General features: G+C 43.1%; 1 protein-coding gene across 1 annotated transcript; it reads right to left on the minus strand.

Annotated features, from left to right (window-relative positions):
* Nucleotides 1-4,816: 4,816 nt before the first annotated feature.
* LOC149304451 (interferon-inducible GTPase 5-like) lies at nucleotides 4,817-16,711 on the minus strand. The gene is made up of 3 exons (XM_089479231.1): nucleotides 16,642-16,711; nucleotides 9,772-9,851; nucleotides 4,817-7,537 (listed from the first exon to the last, which is right to left on the minus strand). Exon 3 carries the CDS (start codon nucleotides 7,529-7,531, stop codon nucleotides 6,299-6,301), a length of 1,233 nt encoding a protein of 410 aa, XP_089335357.1. The 5' UTR covers nucleotides 7,532-7,537; nucleotides 9,772-9,851; nucleotides 16,642-16,711; the 3' UTR covers nucleotides 4,817-6,298.
* Nucleotides 16,712-18,927: the final 2,216 nt, after the last annotated feature.

Genomic DNA, 18,927 nt, shown 5'->3' on the forward strand with positions numbered 1-18,927 from the left:
TCAGACAAGGGAAATTGGAAGTATAATCCAATGGCAATCTGAACGCAATCACGGGGTTTAACATTCTTGCGTGATAACCCACTACACGCAAATTTGGGCAATGGGAAGTCAGTCTGAATGCAATCATGTGGTTTCACGTTATTGCGTGATAGACTGCCACACGCAAATTTGGGCAATGGCGTGCTATTTTCGCGCAATGGGGAGCCATTTTGAACGTAATGTGCATTCATGTAATTGCGATAAACTAGTGACTTTAAGTGAATGTGTCCTGGCCCCACTTTCTTTTCATTCGAATTTAAGAGAAATTCCTCCCGTTTGATAAACTCCGTTGTTTCTGAAAGGGTTCATCCTTTTCTTTTCCCTAAATAGACAGGAACATTTTTTAAAAATGCACCCATGAGGTGCAATAAGGAAGAGCTTTAGAGTGACGGATCCTTTGGCCTCAATCTAATGTGATGCTTCAAATAACACCAAGGTTTTTGTCTCCTCTACTTGTGGCCTTATCTAGAGCCAAAAACACTTCTTGTTTTTCCCCAGCCCTCTGGAGATTGTGTTTTTATGGTACTCAGGAGTTGGATATTCCCCAGTTTATGATGGATTCTGCTCTTGGGTGGGGGAAATCCCTGCATTGAAATACCCCATCGCATTTCCTTGGATTTATAAAAATTCATGCTGTGTGGGGATGGGAAGGAACAAGAATAATGCTTTAGCTGCTATGGCTCCATCCTATGGAATCCTGGGGTTTTCAGGGGTGTTTTGGGGGTGGGTGGGTTAGAATGCTCCTTCAAAGTGTTCCAGCGCCTCATGAAACTACAAACCCCCAGATGATGGCAATTTAAATAGAATCGTAGTGCTATAAATGTGTAGTGTGGAAGGGTCCATGCTCATGTTGTTAAGTCTGATAAGAATGGATATGTTTGGGGTTTATAGTGACATTTTAAGGACTGGACACTGTTGCACCCAAAATTGAAAGCAAGATGACATCTTCACTTAGTTTGAATGTCTCTGATGGATTTCCCAATTGAGTTGGGAGACTGGGAATGGTATTGATTAATTCAAGTGAATTCAAGCTGAATCTACTAGAGCCGGTCAGTCATTAAGAAATGGTCTGCTGTCCCAGGTAGAATAAGAACTCTTTTTAGTGGTAAAGAGACATGTAGCTTCATTCGCTGAACCAATTCATGTACAGTGCGGTCTTCCTCTTTTTCTACTGCCTTCAACATTACCAAGCATTATTGTTGTTTTTTCCCCAGTGTGTCATCTCTCATGATATGTTCAAAGTAGGACAGCCTTAGTTTGGTCATCTTGGCTTCCAGCGAAAGTTCAAGCTTGATTTGATCTACGACCCATTCATTTGTTGCTCTTTTTAAGTAGTTTATAGTAATAATAAAACTCTTCTGCAGCACCATATTTAAAGACGTGAAACTAGATCAATGTTCTCTCTGTTTTGGATTAGGACAGGCTGTGTTGACACAAGCAAAACATCTTATTGAATATTGGTGCCTTTTCCCTTTGTGAAGCTAAGTGTACACATAGCAAGCATGAAAGGACAGGCTGACTGATCTCAAAGACTCCTCCAATGCCACAATAATAATAATAATGATAATAATAATAATCCTGCCTCTTCCTATGGATTGAGGAGGGTTACAAAGAGATAATGTTTCCTAATCCAGGAAACAAAGCAATAGCGAATGCATTTTCTCATTCTGTATGATGTACAGAAACCTAACCCCGAAAAAGTCTTGGGAAAATGGACATCTCTCTGAAGCCAGCAAAAGGAGACATTGCCATCTTGTGGTGAGAATATTTTTCCCCATTGATTCAGTCACGGTGTAGTGGTTTGAATGCTGGACTGCAACTCTGGAGATCATGGTTCAGTTCAGTTTCTCTGAAGATGCCAGCCACAGATGCTGCCGAAAGGTCAGAAACAAACTCTTCTAGAACATGGTCACATAACCCGAAAAACACACAAAAATAACTATGAATGCCAGTCCTTAAAGCCTTTGACTTCACATCTGTTCCTGAACTTTCATCAGTTGCCATTCCAAGTCTTCACTATTTTCTGTAAAGTTATATGCGATGCAGCAGCTAACAAGGCCAATGAGATTTTAGGCTGCATCAATAGAAGTATAGTGTCTAGATCAAGGGAAGTCATAGTGCCACTCTATTCTGCTCTGGTCAGGCCACACCTGGAATACTGTGTCCAGTTCTGGGCACCACAATTCAAAAAAGGACATTGAGAAACTGGAGCGTGTCCAAAGGAGGGCGGCTACAATGGTGAAGGGGCTGGAAACCATGTCCTATGAGGAATGACTTAGGGAGCTGGGGATGTTTAGTCTGGAGAAAAGAAGATTAAGAGGTGATATGATAGCCCTGTTTAAGTATTTGAAGGGATGTCATATTAGACTAGGACCCAGAACAATGGATGCAAGCTCCAGGAAAAGAGATTCCAGCTCAACATTAGGAGGAACTTCCTGACAGTAAGAGCTGTTCGACAGTGGAACAAACTCCTTCCTCTGAGTGTAGTGGAGTCTCCTTCCTTGGAGGTCTTTAAACAGAGGATGGATGGCCATCTGTCGGGGATGCTTTGACTTAGATTTCCTGCATGGCAGAGGGTTGGACTGGATGGCCCTTGGGGTCTCTTCCAACTCTATGATTCTATGATTCTATATATGATTCCTTCCCTAGGATGGCGTCATCCTTACTATCCTTCCGATGCCAGGTAAAGACATTCCTGTGCAGTCAGAGCTATTAAACAGAGAAGGACTGGGTTTTTAATGCTAGGCTACCCAAATTTTAATGGTTTATATTTTAATATATTATATTTTAATGTACAACTGTTTTAATCCTTAACATTGTTTAATTGTTTTCTAAATTTTATATTTATCTATTTTAATATTTTGAATAGTTTTTAAATTGTATTGGTTTATACTTGTATGCTGCCTTGAGTCACTATATTGGGAGAAAGGAGGGATATAAGAAAATAAATAAATAAATAAATAAATAATAATAATAATAATATGATGTCATCTGCATATCTTAAACTGTTCATGTTCCTTCTCCAACTTTTCGCGTCTGCTTTCTCTGAGTCTCTTTCTGCATCGTATGTTCTGCTCTGCTTAAAATGCAGCTGGTAGCACACTATGCTGCATTGCATTGGAAGCAACTAAAGAGAGGGAATGGTGCCATCTAGTGAATCCCTGAATCCTTTGCATCCAAACACTTGAGGGGGGGAAAGTAACTTGAATCAAAAGTTACAGTATTGGGGTAACACCCTTTCTCCTCCTAATCACCATGTTATTATCAGTGGAGGAGGAAAGAAATGACTTTCTCAGTAGCTAAAATAAGTGGAACGTTGTTGATTCCTGAAGTCCACGATGGTGTCCCCCCTCTTCATATTCATATATATATATATATATATATATATATATATATATATCCTTTGACACTTCTGCAAAACTCTTGAGTCATGCGCACTCAGTGGCATCACTAGGGTTGGCGTCCCCTGGTGCAATAACGTATCGTGTCAACCCATCACTGTTGACCTCCTCCCAAGGCATGACATGCAATACTTAGTAATGTGTTTTGTGCTAATGCTACTCGTAAATCATAATTCCCATATATCACCTAATGCAATGCCCACCGTTGTGACATGAACAACTAGCAAAATCAAAATTATACCTTCAAATTAAACTATCATGTGCACCGGTATTAAATTTTCTTTTAAAACATCACATCTTACCAAATTTCCCCTTCAACCACAAGAAACTATGTACATGGAAATACATTTGGGCTGTATGATATTGTAATTCAAAGGCAGACAGTCGTTTTAATGTTGCTAGGTCTTTATGCCACAATGGTTACCCTTACATTCTGTGATATATGGGAATTACGATTCATGAATAATATTAGTACGAAAATGTTACTAAGATTCAGTATGGAGTAGTCAGTAGAGGTCAATAGCGTCGGTGAAACCATGAGTGATGCCAACCCTAGTGACACCACTGCTCCCAAGGTGATTTTTATGTCCTCCAGGATCTTTTATTTGTTTTGGTTAAAAATGAGAATGGGGGACATTTTCACCATGTTTTGAGGGTCTATCAGAGCTATTTTAGGCCCAACCTTGGGAAGGCCTCTAAATATGGTGGAAATGCTTTCCACATATCTAGTGGCCATTTGTGGATATTGTTGAACAAATACACACACACACACACACACACACACACACACACACACACACACACCTTGTTCAAGGGATAAAAAGCACATGCATAAAGCTGTCTCTGTTTGCTTGTTTAGTGATTACAGTCGGCCCTCCTTATCCACGGATTTTTGGTCCACAGAATCAAGCATCCACGGATTGAAAATATTCAAAACAAAGTATAAATGCCAAATAGCAAACCTTGAGTTTGCCATTTTATATAAAGGACATCATTTTGCTATGCCATTGTATTTAATGGGACTTGAGGATCCACAGATTTTGTTATCCACGGGGGGTCCTGAAACCAAACCCCAGCGGATAACAAGGACCCACTTATTTATTTGTTTATTTACTCCTACATCATAAACGGCCTTCTAGTCACTTCCAGTTTGACATGGAGGGGCTGGAAAAACGGGTCCCATACTGTCAGGGCTTGCGCACTCTTAGAGCATGGGAAATAGTTTTGTGCTCCTGAAGTCCCACATCTATGACATAATGCCACTTTTTTACTTCCCAGAAGTCAACTTCAGATTGTGGCCCCGTAGGTACAATGAACAAATCACAAAGGCAGGACAGGTAGAAGAATAAAGACTTTATTGAACAAGAAACATCCTTTACTTTGCAAATATGTATAGGGCACACTTTTGTCGCGTTTGTCAAATTATAAAAAGCATTACTATTCAAAGATCAAGACCGTTCCACCTATTTCATTTTTTTATTTATACATCAGTTTCTCCTGTGCTTTATGGTTAAGCAGCTCTCACTCGATAAAAAACACTTGAAAATTAAAATATCATTAAAGTGTTACTTGGATTGTAAGCCAGTCTTGTCTCTATAAGAAAGGGTGCATCAATGCCAAGAAGATTCTCTTATGATGGTCCCGCCAAGTGAATCTATATGGGTGATAGGATGGTCCTGTACTGAATATCTCAAAACCCAGGTAGTCTCATAGGGAATAACATATTTCTTTAGACAATCTGAACTGTATAGGGTTTTATAGGTCATAAACTACACTTTTGCAATGTATTTGGGAAAGGACCAATAGTCAGTGAAACCAATGTAACAAAGGAATTGTACCACCTTATAACTAGCCACAGCCTACAGTCAAAGGCAACCCTATCCAGAGTTCATTGCCATATTTCTGCCAGGATGTAACTAAGGCATGTGTCATCATAGCCAGATCACAGGTGTCTATGAGCAGGTATAGCTGGTGCTTCAAGTGTGCAAATACACTCCTGACTACACAGGAAGCTAAGATTCCAAGTCAGGATTGAATCTGACTTTATTGAGATGTCCCAGACATCTGAGGCTGTGAACCAGCATCTAGAGGGAGATGTAACTTCAGCACAGACTGAAATCCTATTCCCCGATTTGCCTTTTGAAAATTCACAAATCTCAGGATTCCACAGCATTGAGCTAAACTGGATTATTTCTGCAATGCTGATGTAGTCTATGTTTCAAAAATCCCATTTCTTTGGCCTCAATCACTCCTCTATAGATGCCACTCAAATTTCCATTGTTCTACTAGAGAAGAATTCAAAGTTAGTAAAGATCAGTGTGGTTTGGTAGTTTGAGCATTGGACTACAAATCTGGAGACCAGGGTTCGAATCCCCACTAGGCTATGAAAACCCACTGGGTAACTTTGGTCAAGTCACATTCTCAGCCTCAAAGGAAGGTAAAGGCAACCCCCCTCTGAACAAAGCTTGCCACTAAAACCTTGTCATAGGCCAGGTCACCTTAGGGTTGCCAATGACTTGAAGGCACACAGCAACATCAAGAGCCACTATAATCCAACAATGCTACATACTTCATCCTCCATGGAGTCAGGAAACTTCCTCAGCACCCCATCCCATAAAACAAATGTGCAAAAAAATGTTTCCAGTAGCACCATGCTTTTATAACCTTTTCCAAGGGGCCACCTCAGGATTCTTTGATGGAACTGTTAGCCCAATATATATATATATATAGAGGGGGGGGGTTATATTTCCATGGCCACTTGGACCAGAGGGAATAGAAAGCAGAAAAAGTGTAAAAGGGACAGAAGAAAAAAAACCCATCATCCACAAATACCCTTGAATAGCTCTCTTTGTCTCTTGTCAATCAAAGATGAATCCAGGTTCTGGAGGGTAGAAGACTGAGCTCTGCAACTCATTGTCCAGGTCATAGGCTTTGAGGAGCACTCGCTCAGCATCTTGTGCGAAGCTATCCAGGGCAGTGTGAAGCAGGTAATAGGCAGCTACAAAAGAAATGCCTCCAGCTACCAAGTTGTCCATAAGAGGCACCCGGTCCTTCACCAACCTAGCAGCCACCCTCCCATAGGTAGCAGCTTGGCTCAGGATGGCCTGGACGACATTCTCCGAGAGATCCTTCCCTAACGTTGAAGTCACCTGTTTTTTCAGTTCCAAGGGGGGCTTTGAGGCTGTGAGGGCCAAGGTGCCCAGAGAGCTATCATCTAGTCCAAAAGCCTTGCGGTAGGAGTCTAGGGTTTTCATAAGCAGGGGGATGTTGAGATGGAGAGGGAGGCCGGGTAAGGCTGAGACAAAACAGGCCATCAAGGCCCTCTTCCAGATGTGCTTCCGCAGTGAAGCTTTTTTCTTCTGCACAGCTTCAGATGTGACAGAAGGGAAAGAAAGGAGCAAGGCATGCCTCTTATGGCCTTCTAGCTCCTCGGCAAGAGTGTCTTGCAAGAGCTGGAAGTGATATTTGTGCAGTTCAAAGCTGGAGATCAAGAAGACCTTCGGAAACTCCAAGCCTTCTTTCTCCAATTGGCGGATGCAGTCTGCTTCTATCTCTCTCAACACTTGGACCTCCTGGAAACGGGTTGGTCTTCGTTGCTGCGAAGCCCGCAGGTCCAAGTCCACCTTGGAACGGACAAAGTAGAAACGCTTGCCCATGGCAGCCACAGCACGTGCCAGTTCAGCATGGTTCTGCCGGAACCTCTCTGACGCCACGATGATGAAGAAATCATATCTCTCAAACTGCACCTGCTGCAGATACGTTTCAGCTTGGAAGCGTGGGGTGCCAGTTCCCGGCAGGTCCCAAAGATGGACCCTGGGCAGGCGAGGATGCTCGTAAGGTGTGGGTGAAAGTGTGGTCTCAGTTACTCCAGTGCGGGCAGCACGAGGGTCTCCATCATGAAGCCCCATCAGCGCATTGATGAAGGTGGATTTCCCGGCACCTGATTCGCCAGTCACTGCAATCTCAAGCGTTGTGGTCTCCAATGAATCCAGGAGCGACTGGACCTGGTTGGACACCTCTAAGACGACACGGGATTGGATGAGGGTGCCCATCTCTCGGAGGTCAAGCTCCTGGATTTCCATGGTGGCCATTCTATCCTAAACAGGAAGACAAAAAGAGAGAATCAGATTCAGATCTGCTAGCTTTTTCTATTCTCCCGTAAGCCAGTGACGAAACCACTTCCACAGCTAATTCCATAAGACAAGGAATGGCAGAGTGTTTCTGGCGTAATATGTGCCACTCCCCCTCCCAAGTTTTAGTTTTAGTCAGTGGCTTTTGACTCCTTAAGATTCCACGAATTGCTCTCTTCCTCTCGCCATACTGAACTACATTACTAACAGCCTCCAAGACACATCTTGCTCTTTTTAACAGCAAAAAGCAAGCAAACAAAGTGTGTGCTCCCTCTCAGAGTTTCCCAGTTGTGGAAAATTGGCTTTCAGTCCCACTGCAATTGCTCACTCTTATTTAAGGCGAACTGATGGGAAAGGAGGATTAAACAGCGCCTTTACTTCAGAGTAAGGGAAGCTGTAGCCTTTCAGATGTCTCTGAACTACAGCTTTCACCATTTCTGATTACTTGCAGTGCTGGTAGGGGCTCATAGGCGGTGCAGTCGAACATAATCTGGAGAGCCCCAAATACCCCAGTTCTGCTTGTATTCCCTGATGTTCACCATACATTGGAAGATCAACACAGTTACTTACACCTTTGGACTCTCTATGGGGGTGTATCTATTGAGACTGTGTTAGTAAAGTCCTGCACTACGAAATCTACAATTGCACAACTGGTTGTATATAGAACATTGGGGAGCAGGGAGGAAGCTCACCCCTTCCCATCACATTGATCCAGTTCCTATTGTAACTGAGGTGGACCAATTCCATATCCTCTAGCAATTCACGATGAAAACAAGGACACATTTGGCCATGCAACAGCAGCATGTGGCCAAGATGTCAAACAGTTATTACTGAGGAACAAAAGATGAGTCGGGAGAGGCTGCTGCAGTTTGCTTTTGCCTGAGCCTACAGGAAAGGCAAGAGTCTGCCAATTCTCTCTGCTGTCCCCTGCTGAGTTAACCGAGTGCAAACTACTTGCACTTTGAACGCAGCTGGCATTAACTGAAGTAAACTGAGGAGGACAACAGTGGAAAGTGAGAGAATGAGAAAAAATTGAAACATTTTAAAAGCATACAAAAAAGTGAGAGGCAGAGGATGGATCCATCGGGACTATTCCTGCCAAGAATGGAGCAGTTGGAAGATATGGGTAAAGTTATAAAACTGCAAGCAACAGTAACAGTGAGATCCCCAGAGAACAGAAGAAATGAATGAACACAGTTGACACTGTGGCACCCTTTGGAACTGGCATCAAAGCTAATGGCAAACATAGGATGAAACCTCAAGTTTCTTTATTTCCTAATCATCTAGAAAATCTCTTCTGGTGAAAGAGAAACAGAAAGAAACAACAGAAAGAAAATCCTGGCTCAAGGCTTCCCTGTTCTTACCACTAGAGCCTACTCTTTCTCCATCCAAAAGTATAACCCCCTTAATCCTTGCTGCAAAACCAGAGAGTCACCTGACAACTTTAAGAAAGCCAGGCTTCTTGTGCCTCCTTAAAACTAAAATATTCTGGGTTTTGCAGACTGTATGTTGTGTGTTGTCTGCCTGCAAGTCGTTTCCAACTCACGGCAACCCTAAAGTGACCTGGGGTTTTCTTGGCCAGATTTGTTCAGAGGTGGTTTGCCATTGTCTTCCCTGAGGCTGAGAGAGTGTGACTTGCCCAAGGTCACCCAGTGGGTTTCATGGTTGAGTGGGCAATTGAACCCTGGCCTCCAGAGTCATAGTCCAAGCCAAGGCTTTGAACCACTATATTACTCTGGCTCTCACATTATACAAAGGGAAAAATAAATAAAGCTATGCTATTCCTGGAGAATTCATGTCCTTCGTTGGCTTGGGATATTCATTCATTTCCAGCTAGGGATGAATGATAACTCAGTGGTAGAGCATTTGCTTTGCATGAAGAAAGTTCTGAGTTCAATCCCTTGCATCTCTAGTTAAAAAAGGTCAGGTAGCAGCAGGTGGAAAAGTCCAGTGGGTTTCATGGCCAAGTGAGGAATTGAACCCTGGCCTCCAGAGTTGTAGTCCAACACTCAAACCACTTATGCCTGGAAGCCACCTATGAAAATCGGCAACCACAAAAGGGTTATGAATTGAGATGCTATGGGATTTCTTCTTTGCTTTGGACTCTTTCCCTAAGGAATTCTTAAAACAAAGCCCAAGTGTTTCTCTGTTTAATTCTGTCAATTGATTTCCCTCCAGCCCTTCCTTCTCTGTATACTCACAGATTTTTCCCAAGTAGATTCTCTATGGGAAAGAAGAAATGTAGAAAACAGAAGGCACTACCGACTCCGGATCCTCTGGGCTGTAGGAGGAAAGGAAAAAGAAACCATCACATGAAAGGAGGTGGAGCTGTCAAGCAGGAAACGTGTCAACTGGGCTGAGCCTCACATAATAGCAGCCTATGGTAATGTGGCATGGAATGATGAAGCCAATGAGTGCCAACCCTGAGCAGCTGGCACATGGCTTATCCCTGCTGACCCACAGTCCCAAGCACAATAACATCAGGCAAGAGGCATTTGCAATCCAGTGTGCATTGTTTTCGATTGCAAAACTTAATTCCCAGGCAGAATCCACCAACCAGAGAATGAGGAAGCAGCACGCCCCCTGGTGGCTTGCTAGGTTATTCCCAGTACTGTACACTGTTTTGCAAATTACATATCTTTCTGTATTGCAAATGGATATTACATGTCCTGGACTTTGAGAAGCTCCCAGTAACCACATGGCCAGAAGGAAGAGGTGCCAGCCTGCAAAAAACACCCCTCCATTCCATACTATCTAAACTAAGAACAAAAACAGCAAGGTGTCTTCAATTTTTGCATCTGAGTAAATAGACTTAAGTCCGCAGAAGCTCGTGCTGCCAACTTCTTTCTTTCAGTTAGTCTCAAAGGTGCTACAAGACCTCTCTACATACTTTTTCTTGTATGGTTTTTAGCACCTTGCCTGATGAAGAAGCCAATAGAGCTACGAAAGCTTGCAACATAATTATTTTGCATTTTGGACTTTTGGCCCCATAAACATATCACTATTTGGTGGATTTTTGATGTTACTGGATTGACTGTAAACTGTTGAGGAGAAGGAGGAGGGAGAAATACATCAAGAAGAGGGAGGACGGATACTGGGGTGCACAGGCTGACCGGCTGCTCTCCCTTTCCAGGACATGAGTCTCCTTCCTTAGAGGTCTTCAAACAGAAGCTGGATGGCCATCTGTCGGGGATGCTTTGATTGTGATTTCCTGCATGGCAGGGGGTTGGACAGGATGGCCCTTGTGGTCTCTTCCAACTCTATGATTCTATGATTCTATGATTCTATGTCCTACATTTCAGCCTTTGTACAGGAAAAATTCCACAGTGTCCTCCCTTTTGATCGTCACTAAGAAGCCCATTGTGTAGCACCACATTTGCTGTTCTCCCTTTGATCATTGTGCTATTCAAAGCAGTCCAGGGAGATCTCTGGATAGCTTCCAACCATTAGTTCCATTCAGAAATGTCAGCTGACTATCTGGACCATGGAGAATCTTTTGTCCACTGTTTGACTCTAAACAGGCATTGCTTTAAAGCAAAACGATAGTGATCTTCCCACTCAGCAACATCAGACAGACAGCCTGCAGAAAACTATCTTCATCATCACCAGCCCTAGAAATGGGACCTGGGGCTTATTTGGGTGGTGAAAATAATCCCAGGAGAATGTGGGTTGAATCTTTGTTGTTCGCATCCTTTTCAAATGCACTTGGGTAAGTCGTGAGAGGGGTGTGCGAAAAAACCCACTTAACCTGGGATAATCAATCGTGTGGGTCATTCACACTAAAAAATAACCAGGTTATTCCTATGGAGTTCATAGGACCCATACAGACAGGCCAAAATAAAGCTGCTTCGGATCACTTTGGAGGTATGCTGTATAAATGCTGAATACATCCTAAGAGACTGGAAACCACACCAAAGCTACCCTCCAGCCCTAAGGACTGCAACGTAGCTTTGGCGCAGCTCCTGGCCTCTTAGGAGGCATGCATCATTTAAACAGCATACCTCCAAAGTGACCTGAAGCAGCTTTATTTTGGCCTGTCTGTATGGGTCCATAGTTACCCTGACTGCACTTGGTGCAGGGGGTTTTTTGGAGGGGGGGCTGCTAAAAAAACCACTTAACCCAATGCATTTTGCACCAGATCACCTACTGCATCTTTTTTTGCGTCGCCATAATGACCCAGATCTTGTGTTTTTTCCACATTTGCGCAGGTCCTTCACCCTAACCCCAGTGAATGTGGAGGGACCACTATCCTCCTTTAATACAAAAGCTGGTACCAGAGACACAAAGGAGAGGGAAAGAATTGGGATTGTTTCTTACACTACAAAAACAAAAACAAAACAACCAGTTCGTGTTTCAGTACATTTTTTAAATTCAACAATATCGGGACAACAACTGTCAGTGACGTTTTTGTGAATGCTTTTTGGGGGGAGCAAGCTAAGGCATTTTTGGGTGGGGCTTTCGGACTATGCGCCCATGTTCTAGAAGAGTTTATTCCTGACGTTTCGCCAGCATCTGTGGCTGGCATCTTCAGGGAATTTCTCCAAAGATGCCAACCACAGATGCTGGCAAAACATCAGGAATAAACTCTTCTAGAACATGGACACATAGCCCCAAAACCCAACAATAAAACGATGGATGCCAACCATGAAAGCCTTCGACTTCCCAAGCTAAGGTATGCTTTGTATCATTTGTTGATTAACCTTTAACTAAGTTTTAGTTTATTTATATTAATTCTGTAGTATTAGGCTTGTGTTGTGCATTGAAGTGACTGGGGCTTACTTGTAAGTAAAGCCCTTTAAGGCCTTACATTGCCCCACTAAGGCTAGTCCTTTATTAAAGCAGATCCCGTGGTCTCCATGGTTACCAGATCCAAGGGAGGACCACTTTGGGAGGGGGGCAGGAGTGGGATGGAGGCTACGTGACCAAGCTCTCATAGCACTGTGTGGGCGGGGCCTGGGTGGGGAGCCTCCTTTTTCATTGGCGGAGAGAACACTGCCTCTCGTTCTCATTGGCTGCTCTGTGTAGACGGACGGCTCAGGAGCTGCTGCAAAAGGGCAGGGTGCTGGGAACTGCTTGCTGCAGAACAAAACAAACATCCGAACATTTGGGGTTGCATTTCTGCAGCAAAGGACTGTCCTAAATATTTGATTCTTTTAATTTTTAATAGTTTATTAAATTATTTATTAAATTTCAAAAATACGAAAGATAGAAAATTGGTACAAAGGTGTTGTAGGGAAAAAAGACACTGATCCTTGATACATAACATTGCTTGGCTGCCTTTCTTGTAAATATCTGATGTTTTTAAAAGCACCCTTCCAAGGCTTTAATCCCTTAGTTCTCCCCACTGAGTTAAAGGGGATTTACTTCCAAATGTTAGAAGTGCCTATAAGATTGCAGGTTTAAGTTGCGGTTGTTGTGTGCCGTCAAGTCGTTTCCGGCTTATGGAAACCCCAAAGTGAACCTATCATGGGGTTTTCTTGGCAAGTTTCTTCAGAGGGAGTTTGTCGTTGCCACTCTCTGAAGCTGAGAGAATGTGCCTTTCCCAAGGTAGGCTTCCATGGCTGCATCAGGACTCAAATCTTGGTCTCCAGAGAGTTAGAGGATACATCGACACTGCAAAATTAATGTCGTTTGACACCGCTTTAACCGCCATGGCTCAGTGCTATGGAATTCTGGGTCTATTTAGTTTTCTGAGATACATGGCCTCTGTCCTCTGAGTCCACAAGAAACTACCAATCCCAGGATGTGTTTGTGGCATAGCGGTTTGAGCATTGGACTAGGACACTGGGAGACCAGGATTCGAAATACGGTTTGGCCATGGAAATGGGTGAGCTTGGGCAAGTCACATTCTCTCAGCTTCAGAGAATGGCAATGGCAAACCCCCTCTGAAGAAATTAGCCAAGAAATTCCCATGAACAGGGCCACCATACATCAGAAATGACATGAAGGCACAATTAACTGGGTTAAATCTTGTCTTTCCCAGTAGGCTCAGGCAAAAGCAATCTGCTGCAACATCTCCCAGTTTTGGTGTGCTTCCTCATAATTACGTTTGCCATCTTGATCCACTCTGATGCCGCTTGGCCACATTTATCCCAGTTTCCGTATGTGAAACATTGGTAGTCTTGGGCACCATTGGAAACATTAGAAGCCCAAATCACGAGAATAACAACACAAAAAAAGCCTCGGCCATTGATTGCTACCAATTTCATAACACTAAGCGCTTGCAAAAATTTGCTCATTCCAGAACCCAAAGTCTGCCCCAGAGTAGATAACATTTCCATAGCCCATGGTAGATATAAGAGGAGATACTCCCTGGAGTATCACAGTCAATAAAGAGCTTTCAAGGGGAGTGCCTTGGACTCGTCCCAGAAATAAACTGGTGGCTAATGGATCTGAGAGAGGACTGATGTTATTATTAGTTTTGTGAGTAAGCTGCTCTCTCCAACTTGTCACAAAATACACATACATAAGATCAAGGACACCACACCCGAGACACAACCCATAACTCCTGGCACCATTTCATGAAGGGTACAGCAGCGAATCTGGGTTTGCCATAGTGTGAATGAACACACGAGAAGGAAAACTGTCCAAGTTGGGCGTCTTACAGTAGGTATATCTAAATCCTTTATTTTAGTTCTAACTGCAGTAGACCCATTGAATCCATTAAATCTTATCTATATATTGACTCACTATTCAACCACGGATTGAATGTGTCTCCTCTGGTTTGGACTAAGTGATCGGATGTTAACTTGGGTCTGTTGCATTCACACATTACCTCTTCGACGCTTTGGCAGATTCTTGTGACATGCGCATGCGTAAGTGTGGCTCATATGCACTTATTCACTTTTTGTGCAGTCCTTTACTCAATGTGCAAGATGTCCCTCCTCCCACAGTCGTCAAGACCCAGGAGAAGCCAAGACCTAAGAAGGGGGATGCAGGTGTGATAATATCACTCATGCTTTACCTAGAAGCTATGAATTAGCATGGTGTAGTGGTTCGAGTGTTGGACTAGGAAACTGGGAGACCAGGGTTCGAATCCCCACTTGGCCATGGAAACCCACTAGGTGACCTTGGGAAAGCTGGAAGGGACCTTTAAATCCAACCCCGGCCATGCAAGTATACACAACTAAACCACTTGTAAAAGATGCCCTTCTATTTCAGGATCGATAAAGATGGAGAGTTCCCTAAGCCTCCAAGGCAACCCATTCCACTTTTTTTGCAGTAAAGAATGTATTACTAATGTTTGGATAGACTTGATGGCCCATGAGACCCTTGCAACTTTAGGACTCTGTGCATCACCTTTCTAGAAACTGGAATCCATTGGTTTATGGAGCAGCAGAAAACAAGCTTGCTTCTTCTGCACACCGTCAGATATTTAAACATGATAGTTCAGATAGTTAAAGATGTTTGACAACCCTTGATTCTACAGGAATACTGTGATATTCCTATGATTAACTGCTGCTGTACTGTAATGGTCTAGATTCCTCTTCTTGCCCTTTCAGTAGGCATAAACTGGTCTCACTCTTTCTGACTTGAGTGCCAAATAGCACGCACTCGGAGCAGGCAGCCTTCAAATGGGAATGGTATCAGTTTGCACCAGCCGAGAAGGTCAGGAGAGGTGAATCAAGACCACTTGGCTTTATAGGTCAGCCCCTAGGATCACCCACATCTTTCGGATGCTAGGGATATTAATAACCTTTAGGCCAAGCTACCCATGACGTAATTCACACATTTAAACTAAGGCACAATATCGCTCCTCTCGATTCTTCTTTATCTTCCCCAATGTACTATTGCTTGCAAACAGCTCCTTCAGGGGCAAATATATCCAAAAAAGGGTAAATTTTTGGCCCAGCTTTAGTCCTTTCCTTTTGAATAGCCCATCAAAATACGATATTGATATCAAATTACCAGTGTCAATGCACAGTATGGAAATCCTTCTGCGGATGTAACAAAATGTAATATTTCTTATGTACTCTATTTAATCCTATTACTTTTAGGGGCAGCCACCAAGAAGGCCCTTTCTTGTGTACCCAACAAACCTGGTTGTGACAACAGTATGACCCATGCTAAGCATATTTGCTTAAACGTTAAAACAACATTCATATCATATTTAGTCACTCACTTTGGCACTTAGATATTGCCATGACTTGAAGCCAAACTTCAAAACAGTCAAAAGCTTTAGGTGGAGCTTTAAGGGAACAAAAGAACACCATACGCTCAAATGGAAAGTGGAGGCCCAATCTCAAATGGCTGCTGTATCTTCCCTTCCTGTTGCTTCAAAGTATGTCCGGCCCTAAAATGGAAGTCAACTGAAATATGTTTTTTTGTCTAAGTGTTGAAAAGTACAGCTAGCTGAGGCTCGAAATATTATTGTCTCAGAAAGCAGATCTCTCTCTCTCTTAAGATACTGTAGTGCTGTTTCTAACAAACCCTGGAAATCAAAAGGAAACCTGATCTATCCAAGTCGACCGTAAGTTGCATTTGAAAAGGAAAACAAATACACAAGGCATTTAGGTACATTTAGAGTCCACATTGTGGCAACACCTTTATTACACCAACAAAAAAGCACCTGGTTCTCTATGTAAACTTTCAGAATGTGCTTCTCCAAAAATGGTTTAAAGGAATTCAGGATCAGGAGAAAGGAGTTTGCAGGGGTACTAGCAGGGACATAGCCAGGGAGGGGGGGGGTCTTGGGGTCCAGACCCCCCCTTCCGTTAGATAAAATCAATGGTGCGTGCTGCCACGCCGCTGCACCCAAGCCCCATTATAATGGTGGCACTTAGTCTGGACCCCCCCTTCCCAAAATCCTGGCTACGTCCCTGGTACTAGGAGCTCTCTAACTGAGAATCCTAAATAAGTATTCCTAAACAACAAACCCCCAGATTCCATAGGAAGCTGCCATGGCACTTAAAGTGGAAACGTTATATTTAGGTTAAGTTAAAGGGCCTTTGACCTCAATGGGGAAAAACAAAGGCAGTAATAAATGTACACTACATTTTCATTCTCCGTTTCAAAACACCCCCAAATTCCACTGAAAACCCAAACCAGTCTCTATTGTAGGCAAAGCTCACCGGTCCTTTTGTTGGAAGAGGCCAACTGCTACTTTGTCAGAGCCTGAGATAAATTTAGGTGCTGGATTACACAAGCCCTGGTGATAGGAACTACACTAGGTAACTTTATCTTCAATCTACTTGGAGCAGATCCACTGCAGTCGCTATGACTAAGTGTCAGCCCTACAGCTTTCAAATTGTTGTGAAATCTAGATCCAATCCAGAAAGTTCTCCATGTCACGACTCATTCCACTTCCCCCTATCTACACTGTCACAAGCACACCTAAATGCCCTAAAAGCCCCAGGTCCTATCTGATCTTGGAAGGCATCCAGGATCAGCCCTGGTTAGTACTTGGATGGGAGACCGCCCACAAACACCAGGCGCTGTAGGTGACATTTCAAATGAAGGGCCTGGCAAAACCATCTCTGAGTATTCCTTACCTAAGAAAACCCTCTGAAATGCATGGGGTTGCCATAAATTGGCAGATGACTTGATGGCAGATACAAAAAAGAAACAGCATTTCAATGGACTGTGTAAGATGATACAGGTTTTCCATATCTTTACAGTCATCAGCTCTCAGTGTTGATGTGTGAAAGCAATAAATCTTCTTACCAAAACTTTGGTTAAGCTGTGAGAAACTCAATGAAACTTACTTCTGAGTGGACAGATCTAGGACAAGAACCAGCATGGTGTAGTGGTATGAGTACCAGACTAGGGCTGCCATGTTCTGTGTTTTAATGTGAATCTATACTGTAGAAATAATGTAGTTTGATCCCACTTTACTTACCGTGGTTCCATCCTATAGAATCCCGGGATTTATAGTTTGTTGAGGTGCCAGCACTCTTTGGCAGAGAAGGCTAAAGAGTTTGTGAAATGACAAATCCCAGGATTACATAGGAAGGAGCTACAGCATTTAAAGTGGTGTCAAAGTGCATTATTTCCACATTCCAGATACACCCTAGGACTCTGGAAGGCCATGGCTTGAATCCAACATGAAATGAAACAACCAAATAAGGCAAGCTTTGCATTAAATAAAACAAAAACACTTGAAAGCTTCTTCCAAAATGCATCCAGGTTTCTCTTCCTTTCTTTTACTAGCCTCCCTTTTCCTTCTGATTTCCATTTAGATGGCCAAACTTGCAGACGGCTGTGCTTTCGACATTCCCAACTGAAAACTGGGGAAGCAGGCTATTCTTTCCTGGCTCAAGGATTATTGTGTGGTTTGCTGCACATTGCCGCAACCAACACAAAGGTTTGGTATTTTGAGCCCTCGTTCAACATCCTCTCAATGCCAATGCAGCTAAAGAAATCTAGCGGCTACACAGAGGACAAGGATGAAAACTGGGGCTGGACTGGTATAATATAAGACTTTGCAAAAAGGAACATCTTTGTCAGATGCTTTGCTAAGTGAGGTGTGTCTGTATTATTATTAATTGTTAGGTTGGCTCAAGATTTATCATCATCATCATCATCATCATCATCATCATCATCATCATCCTTTTATAGCACTGTAGATTACTTTCCCATAGCGTTTACTCTTTACTGTTGCTTTGCAGTTCCTTTGGACTAGCAAATATCTCACTGTTGCAGCTATGTCCTGTTCTGGCACTCTGGCAGGGGATCATGGGAACTGTAGTCCAATCCCTCTGGAGAGTTCTAGAGTGGCGAGGCACTGTTTTTCGTTCATTATCTTTCTTTCTCTCATGGCCTTCTTTCTTCTCTTTCTCCTCGTTCCTCCAAAATTAGATATATTAAGCCTCTGAGTGGTCTCTCTGTTCCTCTTGTCCTTTCACACACCTGCCCTTGTCCCAAAAATAATCAGCCACCCCAGCAAAGGCAAGGGATGAAATTAGAAAATGGACTCATCCCGGCTTCCTTGGAGAAAGAACATAGCAACCAAGGATCAACTTTAATAATAATAATACATTTATTTATAGAGCAGGGTATCTCAACCAAGGGTCCAGAGATCGCTAGGCTTCCATGTAGTGTAGTGGTTTGACTACAACTCTGGAGCCCAGGGTTCGAATCCCTGCTCAGCCATGGAAACCCACTGGGTGACTTTGGGCAAGTCGCACGCTCTCAGCCTCAGAGGAAGGCAAAGACAAGCCCGCTCTGAACAAATCGAGCCAAGAAAACCCTATGAGAGGTTCACCACGACAATATATGTATAGATATATGTGATTGCAAAGCAAAATCAACAGCACCTCTCTCAAGTTTGTCCCGGATCACAGAAGGAAGCACTTAATCACGATATATATGATGTTGGGTGCCTTCATGTTGTTTCCAACTTATGGCAATCCTAAGGT

The sequence above is a fragment of the Sceloporus occidentalis genome, unplaced genomic scaffold (assembly GCF_023333645.1).
Source record: "Sceloporus occidentalis isolate IW3139 unplaced genomic scaffold, rSceOcc1.0.p SCAF_13, whole genome shotgun sequence".
Lineage (NCBI taxonomy): Eukaryota > Metazoa > Chordata > Lepidosauria > Squamata > Phrynosomatidae > Sceloporus > Sceloporus occidentalis.